Source organism: Myxine glutinosa, chromosome 5 (assembly GCF_964187855.1).
Source record: "Myxine glutinosa chromosome 5, kmMyxGlut1.1, whole genome shotgun sequence".
Classification (NCBI taxonomy): domain Eukaryota; kingdom Metazoa; phylum Chordata; class Myxini; order Myxiniformes; family Myxinidae; genus Myxine; species Myxine glutinosa.
This window is the reverse complement of record NC_136265.1, coordinates 158,960,378-158,976,721: the sequence shown is the minus strand read 5'-3', so window position 1 is coordinate 158,976,721 and position 16,344 is coordinate 158,960,378. Positions and strand designations below refer to the sequence as shown.

The 16,344-nt window shown below is 43.2% G+C and overlaps 2 protein-coding genes across 3 annotated transcripts in view; one reads left to right on the top strand and one right to left on the bottom strand.

Annotated features, from left to right (window-relative positions):
- Positions 1–16,344, top strand: part of LOC137426870 (protein FAM234B-like) — a 129,395-nt gene that overhangs the window by 56,148 nt on the left and 56,903 nt on the right. The gene's annotated exons all lie outside the window — the stretch shown is intronic.
- Positions 8,813–16,090, bottom strand: WFIKKN2 (WAP, follistatin/kazal, immunoglobulin, kunitz and netrin domain containing 2). Its single transcript, XM_068118157.2, has 2 exons — positions 15,926–16,090; positions 8,813–11,681 (listed from the first exon to the last, which is right to left on the bottom strand). The coding sequence occupies exons 1-2, from the start codon at positions 16,088–16,090 to the stop codon at positions 10,161–10,163; spliced, it is 1,686 nt and encodes a 561-aa protein (XP_067974258.2). The 3' UTR covers positions 8,813–10,160.

The window sequence follows — 16,344 nt, the reverse complement described above, 5'->3', positions numbered from 1 at the left end:
GTCGTTCAGGCCCCAAGCGTGCAGTCCGGGCATGGCTCCGATCCCCAGGAACTGCTCTGCCATTGGCGCGACCAGGCCTCGATGTCCTCATTCACGCTCCACTAGGCCCATGTACTCTGCTGTGCGGCAAGCCTCGCATCCCCACGCGATCACCTGCGAGGTCCCATGCGTGAATGCCGGGTAAGAGGATCGTCGGCGCTCCACCGTTCGTCGTCGGCCAACGAGCAAGGGTCCAACTTAAAGAGAAGGCAAGAAGGGAAGAGTAAGTTGGAGGCAAAGATAGGCAGAGGCGAAGGGGTGAAGAGAGAAGAAGGAAGAGAGAAAATGTCTGTCTCCGCTTACTTTCATCAGACCTCGTCTGACGTCACTGGCGCTTCCCTTCCAATGAGCGCGTCGCTTGTTGCTAGTGTTTCGCGCCCTCCTCACTGATTGGCCTCGCGCCTCGCGCCTTTGGTGTTACGTCATCGGTCGGTGGCCAATCAGTGTGTCGCTCCTTCCACCTTCCCTCCACCAGTCACGGGGAACCTTCCTGCCCCTCCCCTGACCAATCACAGTCCTCATAGGCATGGCTATTTCCTGCCTGTTCAATGTCTGTTGCCATGCCAGTGTTGTCAGCCCAAGTGCGTGGTCGCTTTCCGTCTGTTCTTCCAGTCAGGTTTTATTATGAGAGGGAAGTTAATTAGTGTGTATGCGCTAATGGGCCTAACTAATGTATACGGGTGTGTTGCCATACGGGACACCGGAATGATCACAGAGGGGACGACACACCGGGGAATTAGCATAAACCCTACAACTACTTAACATGCCCCGCCCCTTCGTGGAGGGGACACATATCCAACTTATCCTACATCCGGGCGACACAGAAGTTATTACATCGAGATTCCTGAGCACGACAATCGAAGCACCTACCGACGCAGATCGACCTGAATCTATATATCCCTGTACCCAAAATTCATAAATATATATATATATATTTACACTTTACACCCCATGTAAAGTTTGACTTTTTCAACATATTTCAACATACAGCTATTTGATCTTCATTTCAACAATATTGATGGATAAAGGTCATATAATATAACAAATATCATGAAAAATTTACATTTTGTAGTCCATTGTATAATTTAAATAAACATAAATGCAAATTTCGCAAGTGGAAAAAGTAAGTACACCCCTACATTTATCACCACTGCAAATACCTAAAATTAGAATCAGGTGCACCAGCTCAGGTGCAAATGATTAGAACATCGTCAGAGAGGATCTTGGAGGAACCTGTCTTATTTAAACCTCAGACATTTCGTTTGGTTTGCTCTTTGTTGTTGAAGTGTGTGGCGTCACCATGCCGAGATCAAAAGAGCTCTCTGAGGCCTTCAGAAAGAAGGTTATAGATGCCTACGAGTATGGGAAGGGATTTAAAAAGATCTCCAAAAAATTAGAAATCAATCATTCGACTGTCCGGAAGATCATCTGCAAGTGGAGAAGATTCCAAACAACTGCCAACTTGTTCAGGCTAGGCCGCCCCAGCAAGTTCAGCCCGAGAGCAGGCCACAAGATGCTGAAAGAAGTCTCTAAGAACCCCAGGATGTCATCACGGGACTGACAGGTAGCTCTTGCCACTGTTGATGTCAAAGTGCACGAGTCTACCATTAGAAAGAGGCTGCACAAATTTGATCTGCATGGGAGGTGTGCCAGGAGGAAACCTTTGCTGTCCAGAAAGAACATCAGGGCAAGACTAAAGTTTGCCAATGAACCAGCACTTCCAAAGGCAAAGACCAGCACTTCTGGAACAATGTGCTCTGGACAGATGAGTCAAAGGTAGAGCTATTTGGCCACAGTACCAGAAGACATGTTTGGCGAAAACCAAAGACAGCATTTGACCACAAGAACCTGATACCAACTGTAAAGCATGGTGGTGGAAATATTATGGTTTGGGGCAGCTTTACTGCATCAGGGCTTGGGCAGCTCACCATCATAGAATCCACTATGAATTCTTCATTGTACCAGAGGGTGCTTGAGGATAATGTGAGGCCATCTGTCGGAAAGTTGAAGCTCAACCGAAGGTGGACCTTGCAACATGACAATGACCCTAAACATACCAGTAAATCCACCAAGGAATGGCTGAAAATAAAGAAATGGAGGGTTCTGGAATGGCCAAGTCAAAGCTCGGATCTAAATCCCATCGAGATGTTGTGGGGGGATTTGAAACGAGCTGTGCATGCAAGAAACCCCTCAAACATCGCACAGCTGAACGAATTCTGCATGGAGGAGTGGGCAAAAATTTCTCCCAGTCGATGTCAGAGACTGGTAGACAGTTATAAGAAATGCCTACTTGAGGTTGTTTCTGCCAAAGGGGGGAATACCACCTCTAAGAGCAAAGGGTGTACTTACTTTTTCCACATGCGAAATTTGCATTTATGTTTATTTAAATTATACAATGGACTACAAAATGTAAATGTTTCATGATATTTGTTATATTATATTACCTTTATCTATCAATGTTGTTGAAATGAAGATCAAATAGCTGTATGTTGAAATATGTTGAAAAAGTCAAAACTTTACATGGGGTGTACTTACTTTTTCACGTGACTGTATAGGCAGACTTGGCATTTAATATGGAATTATTTTTTTTCTTGACTTGGGTTTACTTTCTGAACTCAGTATATCAATCTGGTGAGTTTCTTTTACGCTTCGGTGATTTCTTTGTTAAAAGAACCATGTCACTGATTGTCTGTCGCAGCAAGAAGTCAACAACAGGATTATATCACAGGTGGCATGGCAAAATGTACGGACAGGTGCATTTGATGATTTGCTTCACAATCGGGTATACAAGGGTTGTTGCGTTCTGTATTAGTCGAAAACAACTGCTGCACGTCTACAAAAGTTATTGCCCCTTCCTCTGGAGATGGTCCGTCAACTCGACAATGCTGTTTGTCATGGAGTGGTGGCTTTACGAAATTACGGCATGAAACAGCGTGCTAATGCTCGGCAGTATGGCATCACTCAAGGTCACGTGTCAAAGATCCTGAAACGAAATGCTCAGAGGGGTGTCCCTAATCCAATACCGAGGCCAGGACGTCCCCGCAGAACCACAAGGAGGGATGATCGCCAGCTGCACCGGTTAGTCCGCAATGGCCGTACCAAGTCAGCTAATCGGCTTAGTGCTGAGTGGCAGCAACTGACAAATGTGCCTGTATCCAGAAGGCTAGTCAACCAACGACTGGTTCAAGCAGGCTATCGTGCCAGGCATCCCCTGAGAAAGCCACGCCTGACCAGACAACACAGCCAGCGCCGATTGCAGTGGGCCAGAGAGCACCGTCAATGGCAGCGAGGACACTGGAATCACGTGACCTTCAGTGACGAGTCTAGATTTCTGGTCTATCGTCAAGATGGCCGCGTCCGAGTGCGCAGACAAGTCCATGAAGCCTACAACAAAGATTGTATAGTGCCAAGAGTCCAAGCTGGAGGTGGTGGGGTGACCGTTTGGGCTGCTTTTCATGCAGGGGGCAAAACTGACCTGGTTGTTCTGAATGGAAACCTGAACCAGTTCAAGTACAGGGCCATTCTGGAAGAAACATTGCTTCCATTTGCTCGTGCAGCCTTTCGAGGAAACTGTCTTCCAAGATGACAATGCACGGCCTCATCGTGCTCGCATGATCCAACACTTTCTTGCTGACCGTGGTGTGGAGCATATGGAGTGGCCTGCCATGTCCCCGGATATGAATCCGATTGAGAACTTGTGGGCAGAATTAAGGCGTCAAATCGACAACTTGGACCAGCAGCCCACCTCTGTGCGTGAATTGCAGCAGGCTATTGTCACTGCATGGCAAGCGATTCCTGTCCCAACCTTGGCAAATCTCGTGAACAGCATGCCTCAACGTGTACGTGCTCTCCTGAATGCTCGTGGGGGTTACACGAAGTACTGAACTGTAATTTTACTGTCCGTAATCCCAGTCGTAATTTAACTTTTGTTTTTGTTAAAAAAATTTTTGGCTAATGTGCAAAATAAAGAGATACTTCTGGAAAACGTACAGAAGTCTAACACAGTACTGTCCATGAATTGAGTTCGATATCAGTTTACATCACTTTCAAGGATCAATTTATTTGCTTCGAAATGTCAAATGTGGTTTTTGTTTCTTTTAAAGGTCACATTAACAAAATCTAGAATAATTTCAACATAATTCCAATGAACTTTTGGTTCTAAGACATCTTGAAAAGTAAGTTCACCCCCACAAAAAAAATATTCCATATTAAATGCCAAGTCTGTAGATAGACACAGATAGATAGAAACACACATAGTCAGATAGGTCGACAATCGCACAGATAGAGAGATAGAGAGATAGAGAGATAGATAGAGAGACGCACACGGACACACACTGACACACCGAGGGATAGATAGACAGACAAACGTGCGCATATGGATGAACAAACGGGCACAGATAGATAGACGGACAGACACAGAGATAGATAGAGAAGCACACAGATAGACACACACACACACACACACACACACACACACACACACACACACACACACACACACACTGTTCACGAAAATACAGTGTAAGCATTAGTAAGGGGTCCCATGTTCGTTTTGTAAGGGAATTAGTTCCCGATGCACAAGTTATTTTGTACGCCTCACATGCAGGGGTGGATTAAGTTGGGGGCATGTGGCCCAGGCCCCCCTGGACATGGGGGCCCCCCAGTTACGATGGGGCAGGGGAGGGGGAGTATTACATGTGCTTAAATGAACCATAGTTACGTTCTTTCTGACTTTACTCACCAATATGTTTTTCTGACTCGCTAAATTGAAATACTGCGTGCACATTACCAAATTGAATACATACAGTCACTTGAAAAAGTAAGTACACCCCATGTAAAGTTTTGGCTTTTTCAACATATTTCAACATACAGCTATTTGATCTTTATTTCAACAATATTGATAGATAAAGGTGATATAATATAACAAATATCATGAAACATTTACATTTTGTAGTCCATTGTATAATTTAAATAAACATAAATGCAAATTTCGCATGTGGAAAAAGTAAGTACACCCTTGGCTCTAATAGGTGGTATTGCCCCCTTTGGCAGAAACAACCTCAAGTAGGCGTTTCTTATAACTGTCTACCAGTCTCTGACATCGACTGGGAGAAATGTTTGCCCACTCCTCCATGCAGAATTATTTCAGTTGTGCGATGTTTGAGGGGTTTCTTGCATGCACAGCTCGTTTCAAATCCCCCCACAACATCTCGATGGGATTTAGATTCGGGCTTTGACTTGGCCATTCCAGAACCCTCCATTTCTTTCTTTTCAGCCATTCCTTGGTGGATTTACTGGTATGTTTAGGGTCATTGTCATGTTGCAAGGTCCACCTTCGGTTGAGCTTCAACTTTCCGACAGATGGCCTCACATTATCCTCAAGCACCCTCTGGTACAATGAAGAATTCATAGTGGATTCTATGATGGTGAGCTGCCCAGGCCCTGATGCAGCAAAGCTGCCCCAAACCATAATATTTCCACCACCATGCTTTACAGTTGGTATCAGGTTCTTGTGGCAAATGCTGTCTTTGGTTTTCGCCAAACATGTCTTCTGGTATTGTGGCCAAATAGCTCTACCTTTGACTCATCTGTCCAGAGCACATTGTGCCAGAAGTGCTGGTCTTTGCCTAGGTGTTCATTGGCAAACTTTAGTCTTGCCCTGATGTTCTTTCTGGACAGCAAAGGTTTCTTCCTGGCGCACCTCCCATGTAGATCAAATTCGTGCAGCCTCTTTCTAATGGTAGACTCGTGCACTTTGACATCAACAGTGGCAAGAGCTACCTGTCGGTCCCGTGATGACATCCTGGGGTTCTTGGAGACTTCTTTCAGCATCTTGCAGTCTGCTCTCGGGCTGAACTTGCTGGGGCGGCCTGGCCTGAACACGTTGGCAGTTGTTTGGAATCTTCTCCACTTGCAGATGATCTTCCGGACAGTCGAATGATTGATTTCAAATTGTTTGGAGATCTTTTAAAATCCCTTCCCAGACTCGTAGGCATCTATAACCTTCTTCCTGAAGGCCTCAGAGAGCTCTTTTGATCTAGGCATGGTGACGCCGCACACTTCAACAAAGAGCAAACCAAACTAAATGTCTGAGGTTTAAATAAGACAGGTTCCTCCAAGGTCCTCTCTAACGATGTTCTAATCTTTTGCACCTGAGCTGGTGCACCTGATTCTAATTTTAGGTATTTAAAGTAGTGATAAATGTAGGGGTGTACTTACTTTTTCCACATGCGAAATTGGCATTTATGTTTATATAAATTATACAATGGACTACAAAATGTAAATGTTTCTTTATATTTGTTATATTATATCACCTTTATCTATCAATATTGTTGAAATGAAGATTAAATAGCTGTATGTTGAAATATGTTGGAAAAAGTCAAAACTTAAATGGGGTGTACTTACTTTTTCACGTGAGTGTATATTTATGTAAATTTAAGTAACCTAACATTCACCTGTGATGCTATTTCAATTTATAATGATTTTATTCGGAGGAATACACAAGGGCCCCCCTATCCTCAGTGTGCCCGTAGCCAAAGCCTTAACCGGCACTGCTCGCATGTGCACGAAAAGATGGTGGAGCATTAGATGAGTAAGGGGTTGTCCCATGTTGGGTTTGTGAGGGAAATCGTTTGAAACTGAGTGAAGGTGTCTCGGTGAAGTAAATGGACAAAGAGCAAATTATTCGTTGGATGGAATTATTTGTGGGTTATATTATTTTTTATTTCTGGTGCGTGAGTGAACCAGCAACACTGAGTTTATACACCACCTGTAAAAGTACGCGCTTCCACTCACACAAGGCATTGTCAGAGCGTTCTTTTGTAGGCCTCACATATTAATGAAAATATAGTGGATGCATTAGTAATGGAGTCCCTCCCAGGTTTCCACTTGCAAGAGGTGGACAACAATTGCTGCAAGGGTTCTAACCAATAGGAGTGGCCTGCCACACACCCACCCTCTTTCGGCATCCATCACACAGTTTACGAGGATTTGGATATCTGGGAAATAAGAGTTTTTATCGCGAAAAAGGTACTTCCGGCTTAAGATGCAGTGGGCGCAGCATGTGGAAGACACAGAACCACCCCCTGCACAGAAGCAGTGCCAGCAGATGCAGTGCAGCTGCATTGCAGTCCACAGGTGACCAAGCCAACATTTTTTTTTTTAGCCATGAATGGGTTTGGAGTCTGCTGCGTTAATGATCATTGTTACCCTTGCCAGAGGAGAGGGTATTGCATTTGACTCTGTCTGTCTGTCTGTCTGTCTATTTGTTACTTGCGAAAATCGAAGATTTTTCATTCATTGTTTCATTCATTTATTCAAGTGTATTCATATTGGTTGGTCTTGTGCGTTATGCTGTCTGTCTGTTTGTCTCTGTATGTCAGTCGCCTGCAGGTCACAATTTTCAACCGATCTTCACAAAACTTCACCAAATAGTAGAGTTGGTCATAAGCAAGAAGCCTATTGTTTCTGGGGTCAAAAGGTCAATAGGTCAACATAGGCCAACGGTCACCAACTTTGTCAAATTTCTAAAATCCTCAATTTTCATCTGATTGACTTGAAATTTGAAGAGGATTTGCATATCTGGTCACTGAATTCAACCACCAATTATATTTTAGGTCAACATAGGCCAAAAGTTCAACATAGGCCAAATTTCTAAAATCCTCAATTTTTATCCGATTGACTTGAAATTTTGAAAGGATTTGCCTCTCTGGTCACTGAATTCAACCACCAAGTATTTTTGAGGTCAACATAGGCCAGATTTCTAAAATCCTCAATTTTCATCAGATTGACTTGAAATTTGAAGAGGATTTGCATATCTGGACAATGAATTCAACCACCAAGTATTTTTGAGGTCAACTTCGGCCAAATTTCTAAAATCCTCAATGTTTGTCCAATTAACTTCAAATTTGAAGAGGATTTGCATATCTGTTGACTGAATTCAACCACCAAGTATTGATGAGGTCAACATAGGCCAAAAGGTCAACATAGGCCAGATGTCTAAAACCCTCAATTTTCATCAGATTGACTTGATATTTGAAGAGGATTTGCATATCTGGACACTGAATTCAGCCACCAAGTATTTTTGAGGTCAGCATCGGCCAAAGGTCAACATAGGCCAGATTTTTTAAATCCTCAATTTTCATCCGATTCACTTGAAATTTGAAGAAAATTAGCATATCTGGTCAGTAAATTCAACCACCAACTATTTTTGAGGTCAACATAGGCCAAAAGGTCAACATAGGCCAAATTTCTAAAATCCTCGATTTTCATCTGATTAATTTGAAATTTTAAGAGGATTTGTATGCCAGGTCACTGAATTCAACCACCAATTATTTTTGAGGTCATCATAGGCCCAACAACTTATTTTTGGGATTTAGCAAGTATCGTGCTATGCACGACATATTTCTTGTTTGTTTGTTTGTCCACACAGAATAAACATGATTACCTTCGCAAAAGCGGAAGGTTATGTTTTGATCGCTGTGTATTTATTTGTATGTCTGTGTGTGTGTGTGTGTATGTTATTCGCATAACTCAAAAAGTATTCAACCGAATTGCATGAAATTTGGTGGGATGATTGGTTATTATACGGGACACATTTGATTAGATTTTGGGAGCAATCGGGTCAAAGGTCAAGGTCAAGGTCACGAAAAGGTCAAAATCGTATTTTTACCATAGCTGCGGCGAAGGTATGCGCTCTACCGAGTGCCCGTTCTAGTTTTCTCTGCAACAGTTGGTCCGATTGACAGGAAAGTTTCACCACAGGTTCACCTCTTCCAGTGGAATTTTAAAATGATAATTATGACGTCATAGGTCACGTGGTACAGGCACCATCTTGAAAAAAAACGAAAAACTTTGCACCTCCATATCTACGAAAGCGCTGCATATAAAACATTGAGACATGGCTCATTGTAAAGAACTCTCCATGGGGAATTAAATATGTTAATTATGACAGGCACCATCTTGAAAAAAACGAAAAACTCTCCACCTCCATATCTACCAAAGCGCTGCATATAAAAAATTGAGACATGGCTCATTGTAAAGAACTCTCCATGGGGAATTAAATATGTTAATTATGACGTCATAGGTGCCTCCATTATGACGTCATAATTCGACAAGTACAAAACACATCCAATCAAGATTAAATTTATTGAGCGTTATCTAGGGATAAATTGGTGGAGAAAAAAAAAAGACATCGGTCACGTGGTTTGGCCGCCATATTTGTTTTAACGCAAAATCCTTAAAAACCACTAAAACGACGTCCTGGCGAGGGTCTGCAATCTCTGATTGCTCTTTCTTGTTATCTTTGTTTCCTAAATACCTAGGTATCACATCTGGAGATGCACATAATGTGTCATGGTGCTATATTGGTAGCTAAGTATTTGATCAAGTGTTTCCAAGCTTCTCGTTCTTGTATTTAACCTTAAGTTCAAGGGATGTGAAGGTAATAATTTGTAACAATAACAACAGCGATAATTACTGTTACCCATCTTACAAATACATATTTCAAGTTGTTAATAAAGAACTTGACAGTTATTACTTTTTGGTGCATCACCAATAGTGTATGCACTCTTAATCATCAATGTACCATACTTTTTTTTAAGTACTGGCGCTCCTGAGGGAGTGTCTTGGCACGGGTTATGCTCGGTGGTTTGCCGTTACCTTCCCAGGAGTCAATCCGGGCAGGAATTTGGAATTTGGTCAGGGTGCCCTGGATACCTTGCTTAATCTTTGCAAAGGATACCGTGGAACCTTTAACCTCCCACCAAATAATGCTAGTAGATGGAACACCTAGTTTAACGTCCATCCAAGGGACAGTGCACAAGTTGGCATATCGAACACTTCCAGAAGCACTGCATCCATTTGATGACATTCATTGTGAAAAAAACAAAAAACAATCTAATGATGGACCATTTCATGGTTCTTAACAAATTATTGAGAGTTGCATCAATTTTTTTGAAAAAGTTCTCTTGGAGACTTTATGTTGTATCAGTTGTTGTTGAGGTCTGAGGATGGAACATCAAGTTTTCCTTAAATGTCAATTCTTACTCTGTTCATAAATTGACTGGAGCAGTTCCTAATGTATCCTGACCAGTCAGTCTTTACAGCTCGATGTGATACATTTAGTCTTTACCGACCAAATGACGGAAAGCATCACAGGACTTCTTGTTAACAATCTCCTGGAGTTTTTTGGCCTTCTTCTCACTGACTGATCGAACATAGCTGTCTGTTTGTAGCATGGCCATGCCATCTCGCACTTGGCCCATCACCAGCAAAAGACTTTCATTATTAGTAACATTGGGGCAGGGGCAGCTCCAATCAATCCGAGGTAGTGTTATCTCAAGGAGCTTGATGTTGAAAACCCTGAGACCCATCTTTTCATCCTTGATTATCTCCTCAACGGAAAAACGAATGAGGCCACCTTCTCCATCCTTCAGCATCTCGGTGATATGACCCACGATGGCAAAGTCAGCATGGCAGAAGCTGGATACCAGCTTTTGCTTGGTACGACATGGCTTGCATTGTCCTGGTGTCTGCTGTGAAAAAGGACAGCTGTCCTCACATACAGACCTGCTCATAAAGTTATTACCGTTTCCTTCGCAACCACCATACACAAACGAATTGCACAGACCACTGTATGGATTGTAGGCCCAGCGTGCCTCCCATATGTGACATGGGCCCTGAACAGGTGGAAGACTACAGGCAGAGACCAAGTGATTTGCACATATAGTGTTGCATTCAACATACGTCTGGAAGCCACGTTCACTATTGCAATCAACGTGTGATGAGGCAACGCAGCCGTCTCGACTGGAGTAGAAATACCAATGCACAGTCGCTGGCTCGCCACAGGGCTTCTCTTCTGGCCTGTGTTGGCAATACGAACCTGATGTTGGCAAGGTCACACTGCCACTGTCAGTAGGTGATGCAATGATCGAGAGATGGAAATTTGCTCTCAGCATTCCCGCCTGGTTTGCAGCCGAACATGTGTAGATCCCAGCATCTGTGGCTCGTGCATTATATATGACTAGCTGTCCAATGTTTGTGATGACTGCATGTCCATAGACATGATCGGGCCTCATAAGGATCACATCATCATCCGCGTCATTCTGTTTTTCCCAAGTGATCTCAGGCCTGGGTCGACCATTCACCTCGCACAGGAGGCTGATAGTCGCCCCAATGATGACAGTCTGGGGCTCTGGGTTGTTAAGCAGGACAGGTGGCACTAGTTCTTCAGTTGGTAGCTGAACTGTTGCTTGATGGGATGTGGTTGGCCCGGCTGTAGTCTTTCCTGGAGATGAGCTTGGTTGTACCTGCCAGGTTAGCTGATAGCGGCATGTCACCATTTTGAGCGTGATTCCCTTATTACAGGCCTCAGCATCCATGTAGCAATGATTGTAATATGTGAGGCCATCTGAAGCGCATGTAAAGTTTGGCTCCTTCTCGCAACGGTCCCGACACTTGCACACGGCCTGGCCATCCCAGATGTCGCACTCGGAACCCTGCTGAGTGCACATGAAGCGGTCGCACGTCGCATCCTTGGGGCGAGCCACCGGTGCTTGTCGGTTTGAGCTCCGAAAGCGTGCTGCAACACAGCTCTTCAAACCACAAACATTGCTGCAGCATTTTTCGTGATGTTTGCAGTCCTTTTGGGAAGGAAGGGAGTATGGAGGCAGGAAAACATGAGAGAACTTTTTGCGTTTTTTTAACCTTTTTGCTGATCCATGTTTTGCTAAAATACGTCAATTTACATGGCTATTTAACATCATTTGATGACTGTTAGATTATTCTTCAAAATGCCAATGGATACTATTACAAAATGGAAACAAGTGTTTATTGATATTGTCATGTCTCTGCAGCCGAAGGCCGGAGCCATAATGTTTTTTGGTTGTCCATATGGCTGTACGTCTGTGTGTGCGACCGTTATGACGTGCGAAATCGAAGATTCACAATACAGTATATTTGTTTCATGAGTATGATTGTCTGTTTGTCTGTCAGTTGCTTTCAGGTCACTTCTAAAACAATCTTCACAAAACTCGACCAAGTGATAGAGCTAGTCAAAAGCAGGAAACCTATTGTTTTTGACGTCAAGGTCACATAATCTCTTCATCCAATTGAACGTGCATGCGTGCGTGCGTGCAGTCACGTGAAAAAGTAAGTACACCCCATGTAAAGTTTTGACTTTTTCAACATATTTCAACATACAGCTATTTGATCTTCATTTCAACAATATTGATAGATAAAGGTGATATAATATAACAAATATCATGAAACATTTACATTTTGTAGTCGATTGTATAATTTAAATAAACATAAATGCAAATTTCACATGTGGAAAAAGTAAGTACACCCTTGGCTCTCATAGGTGGTACTGCCCCCTTTGGCAGAAACAACCTCAAGTAGGCGTTTCTTATAACTGTCTACCAGTCTCTGACATCGACTGGGAGAAATTTTTGCCCACTCCTCCATGCAGAATTCTTTCAGCTGTGCGATGTTTGAGGGGTTTCTTGCATGCACAGCTCGTTTCAAATCTCCCCACAAAATCTCGATGGGATTTAGATCCGGGCTTTGGACTTGGCCATTCCAGAACCCTGCATTTCTTTCTTTTCAGCCATTCCTTGGTGGATTTACTGGTATGTTTAGGGTCATTGTCATGTTGCAAGGTCCACCTTCGGTTGAGCTTCAACTTTCCGACAGATGGCCTCACATTATCCTGAAGCACCCGCTGGTACAATGAAGAATTCATCGTGGATTATATGATGGTGAGCTGCCCAGGCCCTGATGCAGCAAAGCTGCCCCAAACCATAATATTTCCACCACCATGCTTTACAGTTGGTATCAGGTTCTTGTGGTCAAATGCTGTCTTTAGTTTTCGCCAAACATGTCTTCTGGTACTGTGGCCAAATAGCTCTACCTTTGACTCATCTGTCCAGAGCACATTTTTCCAGAAGTGCTGGTCTTTGCCTCGGTGTTCATTGGCAAAATTTAGTCTTGCCCTGATGTTCTTTCTGGACAGCAAAGGTTTCCTCCTGGCACACCTCTCATGTAGATCAAATTTGTGCAGCCTCTTTCTAATGGTAGACTCGTGCACTTTGACATCAACAGTGGCAAGAGCTACCTGTAGGTCCCGTGATGACATTATGGGGTTCGTAGAGACTTCTTTCAGCATCTTGCGATCTGCTCTCGGGCTGAACTTGCTGGGGCGGCCTGGACTGAACAAGTTGGCAGTTGTTTGGAATCTTCTCCACATGTAGATGATCTTCCGGACAGTCGAATGATTGATTTCAAATTGTTTGGAGATCTTTTTAAATCCCTTCCCAGACTTGTAGGCATCTATAACCTTCTTTCTGAAGGCCTCAGAGAGCTCTTTTGATGTAGGCATGGTGACGCCGCACACTTCAACAACAAAGAGCAAACCAAACGAAATGTCTGAGGTTTAAATAAGACAGGTTCCTCCAAGATCCTCTCGAACGATGTTCGAATCATTTGCACCTGAGCTGGTGCACCTGATTCTAATTTTAGGTATTTGAAGTCGTGATAAATGTAGGGGTGTACTTACTTTTTCCACATGTGAAATTTGCATTTATGTTTATTTAAATTATACAATGGACTACAAAATGTAAATGTTTCATGATATTTGTTATATTATATCACCTTTGTCTGTCAATATTGTTGAAATGAAGATCAAATAGCTGTATGTTGAAATATGTTGAAAAAGTCAAAACTTTACATGGGGTGTACTTACTTTTTCACGTGACTGTATATACGCACATATATATATGTATATACATATACACACACACACACACACACACACACACACACACACACACACACACACACACACACACACATATATATATATATATATATATATATATATATATCTTGTTGTGCATCTTACTATAATTCACCAAATTCTGTCTTCTACCGACTCCTCTCCGGCCTTGCTCCCCCAGCTCGCTCTGTGCTCTGTCCCCAAAATATTCCTACAGGTCGCACAAGATCTGCCAGCAACCCTCTGATGGTTAAACTGCCGAAATCTCGGCTCTCTGCTCACCTTCACTCTTTCATTCCTCTTTTCTCCCGCCTCTGGAACAAACTCCCACACTCCCTTCAATCCCTCTCCTCCCTCCAGGTCTTTAAAACAGCTGTTCACCACCATCTCTTATCTTCCCCCATCCAAAACCTTGATCTTTTCTACCCCCACTAATTCACCCCAGATCCACCTTGTTTGAAATTCCAACTTCTTTCCTGGAAATCCTGGCAGTGTCCATATGTTTATACCTCTCCCACCCCCCCCCCCCCTTCACATGCCTCCCCCCCCAAGGCCCTCTCCCTCCCACAGATCTCTCGATGTCTCCATGTCTCTCGGTCCCTGCTCTCAAATGTTGTGTTTGTGTCCTTCCCCCTCTCTCCCCATCTTGTCTACCGCTCCCGATGTTATTTGTTTTATGTGTCTGTTTGTCTTTCTGTGTGATTAATGTTCGCTCTTTCACGAGCCTCGATCTTGTATACAAAAAAAAAAAAAAAAAAAATGTCCGTCTGTCCGTTCCCAGGTACCGCAAAAACGGCTGAACTGATCACAACGATATTTTGGGTGGGTAATCCTGGGACCCCCTGGAGTAAAATAGGCTCTATTGTTTTTCCATTTTTTCCAAACACGATGGAATAATATTTACCGATATGAACAGTCATGTGGCTTTTATTGAAATTCTACAAATACTGTTTAGATTTTGATGAGAATTATGAACCTGCCGCGAATGCGGATGTGGACAGATTACGGCAATGAGCGGGTTTGATAATATCCCAATACAATCGTCATTTCAAACAGTATTTTGTTAAAATATCAATTGATGATTGGAATTGAGTGAATACAATTACGATTTTGAATTCGTAATTGTGTTCACCCAACCGTATGGAACTTCACATCAGGATTTTAATATTTGTTTATGTCACGAATGTTGTTAAAAGTTTATTTTTTATGTTAATGGTATTTAATTTGTGATTGGAGTTATGCTGTTTGGAATGAAAAAAGAGATATCGAGTTCAAGTGAATGACGAAATGCCATGATGGTTTCTACTTTCTAAACGTGAAATTCGCGGATCGTCATAGCCAGATTCGCCATTGACTGGGAATGGAACAAACGTACCTGTTTGTTTGGAACGGGTATGTTTTTCATGTAAATCCTTCACGAACTTGCTGTCCATGTCTGACGTGTGACTGAAGGCGCTACAGGAATGTGGAATTTATTGGTTTCATGCTTTAACATTCGCCGTTTCTGCATTGTCTGTTTGCTTATGGCCTCCCACCCGTGCTTAGCACGGGTACCTCACTAGTTGATATAATTCCTTAACGTGCAGAGCATTGACTGTTTCCAATAACAGGTTAAAGGTGTTCATCAACAAAAGTACCTTGGAACTAATTCCCAATGTCCTCGAGAAGCTCCAAATTTTGAAAGAGCACTTGCAATCTGTGGTTGATCGGTTTGAGTAACTTGTATGCAGTTTAGAATTTGAAGATGACAATGCACACCTTCGTTTACAAATTTCCAGTTTCTTCACCGTTTATGAACTCTTACCACATTGTGAGCCTCATTGAATTGTCGTAAAACTTAACTGATACAGCAGTAGCCTACCTTGAGAGCACAGTGCAGCATAGCACCCAAAATCAGAAGTCCACCCAAAATTATACATAAACACAATCAAAAAGCAAAAAAAAAGATAGCGTATGTCATTGAAAAAAGTTAATTCAAACAGAATGTAAAATGTAATTCCCAAAAGCATGCGGGTAGAATTGAAGGCACAATAAGGTGTTCGTTATTATTACTGCAGTTATTTTTTATTATGCTCATTCTTATTATTATCATTATTTATAAATACCGCTCACCTGATCATGGCTACACTCCCGATTGCATGTGCTCTGCGCATCCACCCACATGTTAGGGTTCATCTCGTTGGGACACATGCCCGTATGGGAGTACTGCCGTGGGATGGGTCGCACAGACATGCACAGCCCCGCGAGCACGAGCACCACAAGCCGTGGCCCAGACATGGCTTTCCCGCCGAGGAGCGCTCGAAGAGGGGGGTGGCGGGGGACGATGGGGGTGGGGGGTGGTGTTGAGGGTTAATGAGAGCCGCTGAGAGTGGGGGTGGAGGGAAGACGGAATGAGTCCAGTGCGCTGCCCCTTCCCCCCTCCCTCCTTTCCTTTCGCTCGTCCTGACAATTTGAGTTCCTGCGGTGGGCTTCAACCGCGGCGAAGCACGATGGCGAATAGTTCAGCTGGCAGGCTTTTGATAATTGCCGGG

Coding starts and splice junctions, on each gene's coding strand:
- WFIKKN2 (XM_068118157.2), bottom strand. CDS start 16,090: ATGTCTGGGCCACGGCTTGTGGTGCTCGTGCTCGCGGGGCTGTGCATG. Junction 11,682..15,925: donor GGGAGTGTAGCCATGATCAG/GTGAGCGGTATT, acceptor CCTTCCCAAAAG/GACTGCAAACATCACGAAAA.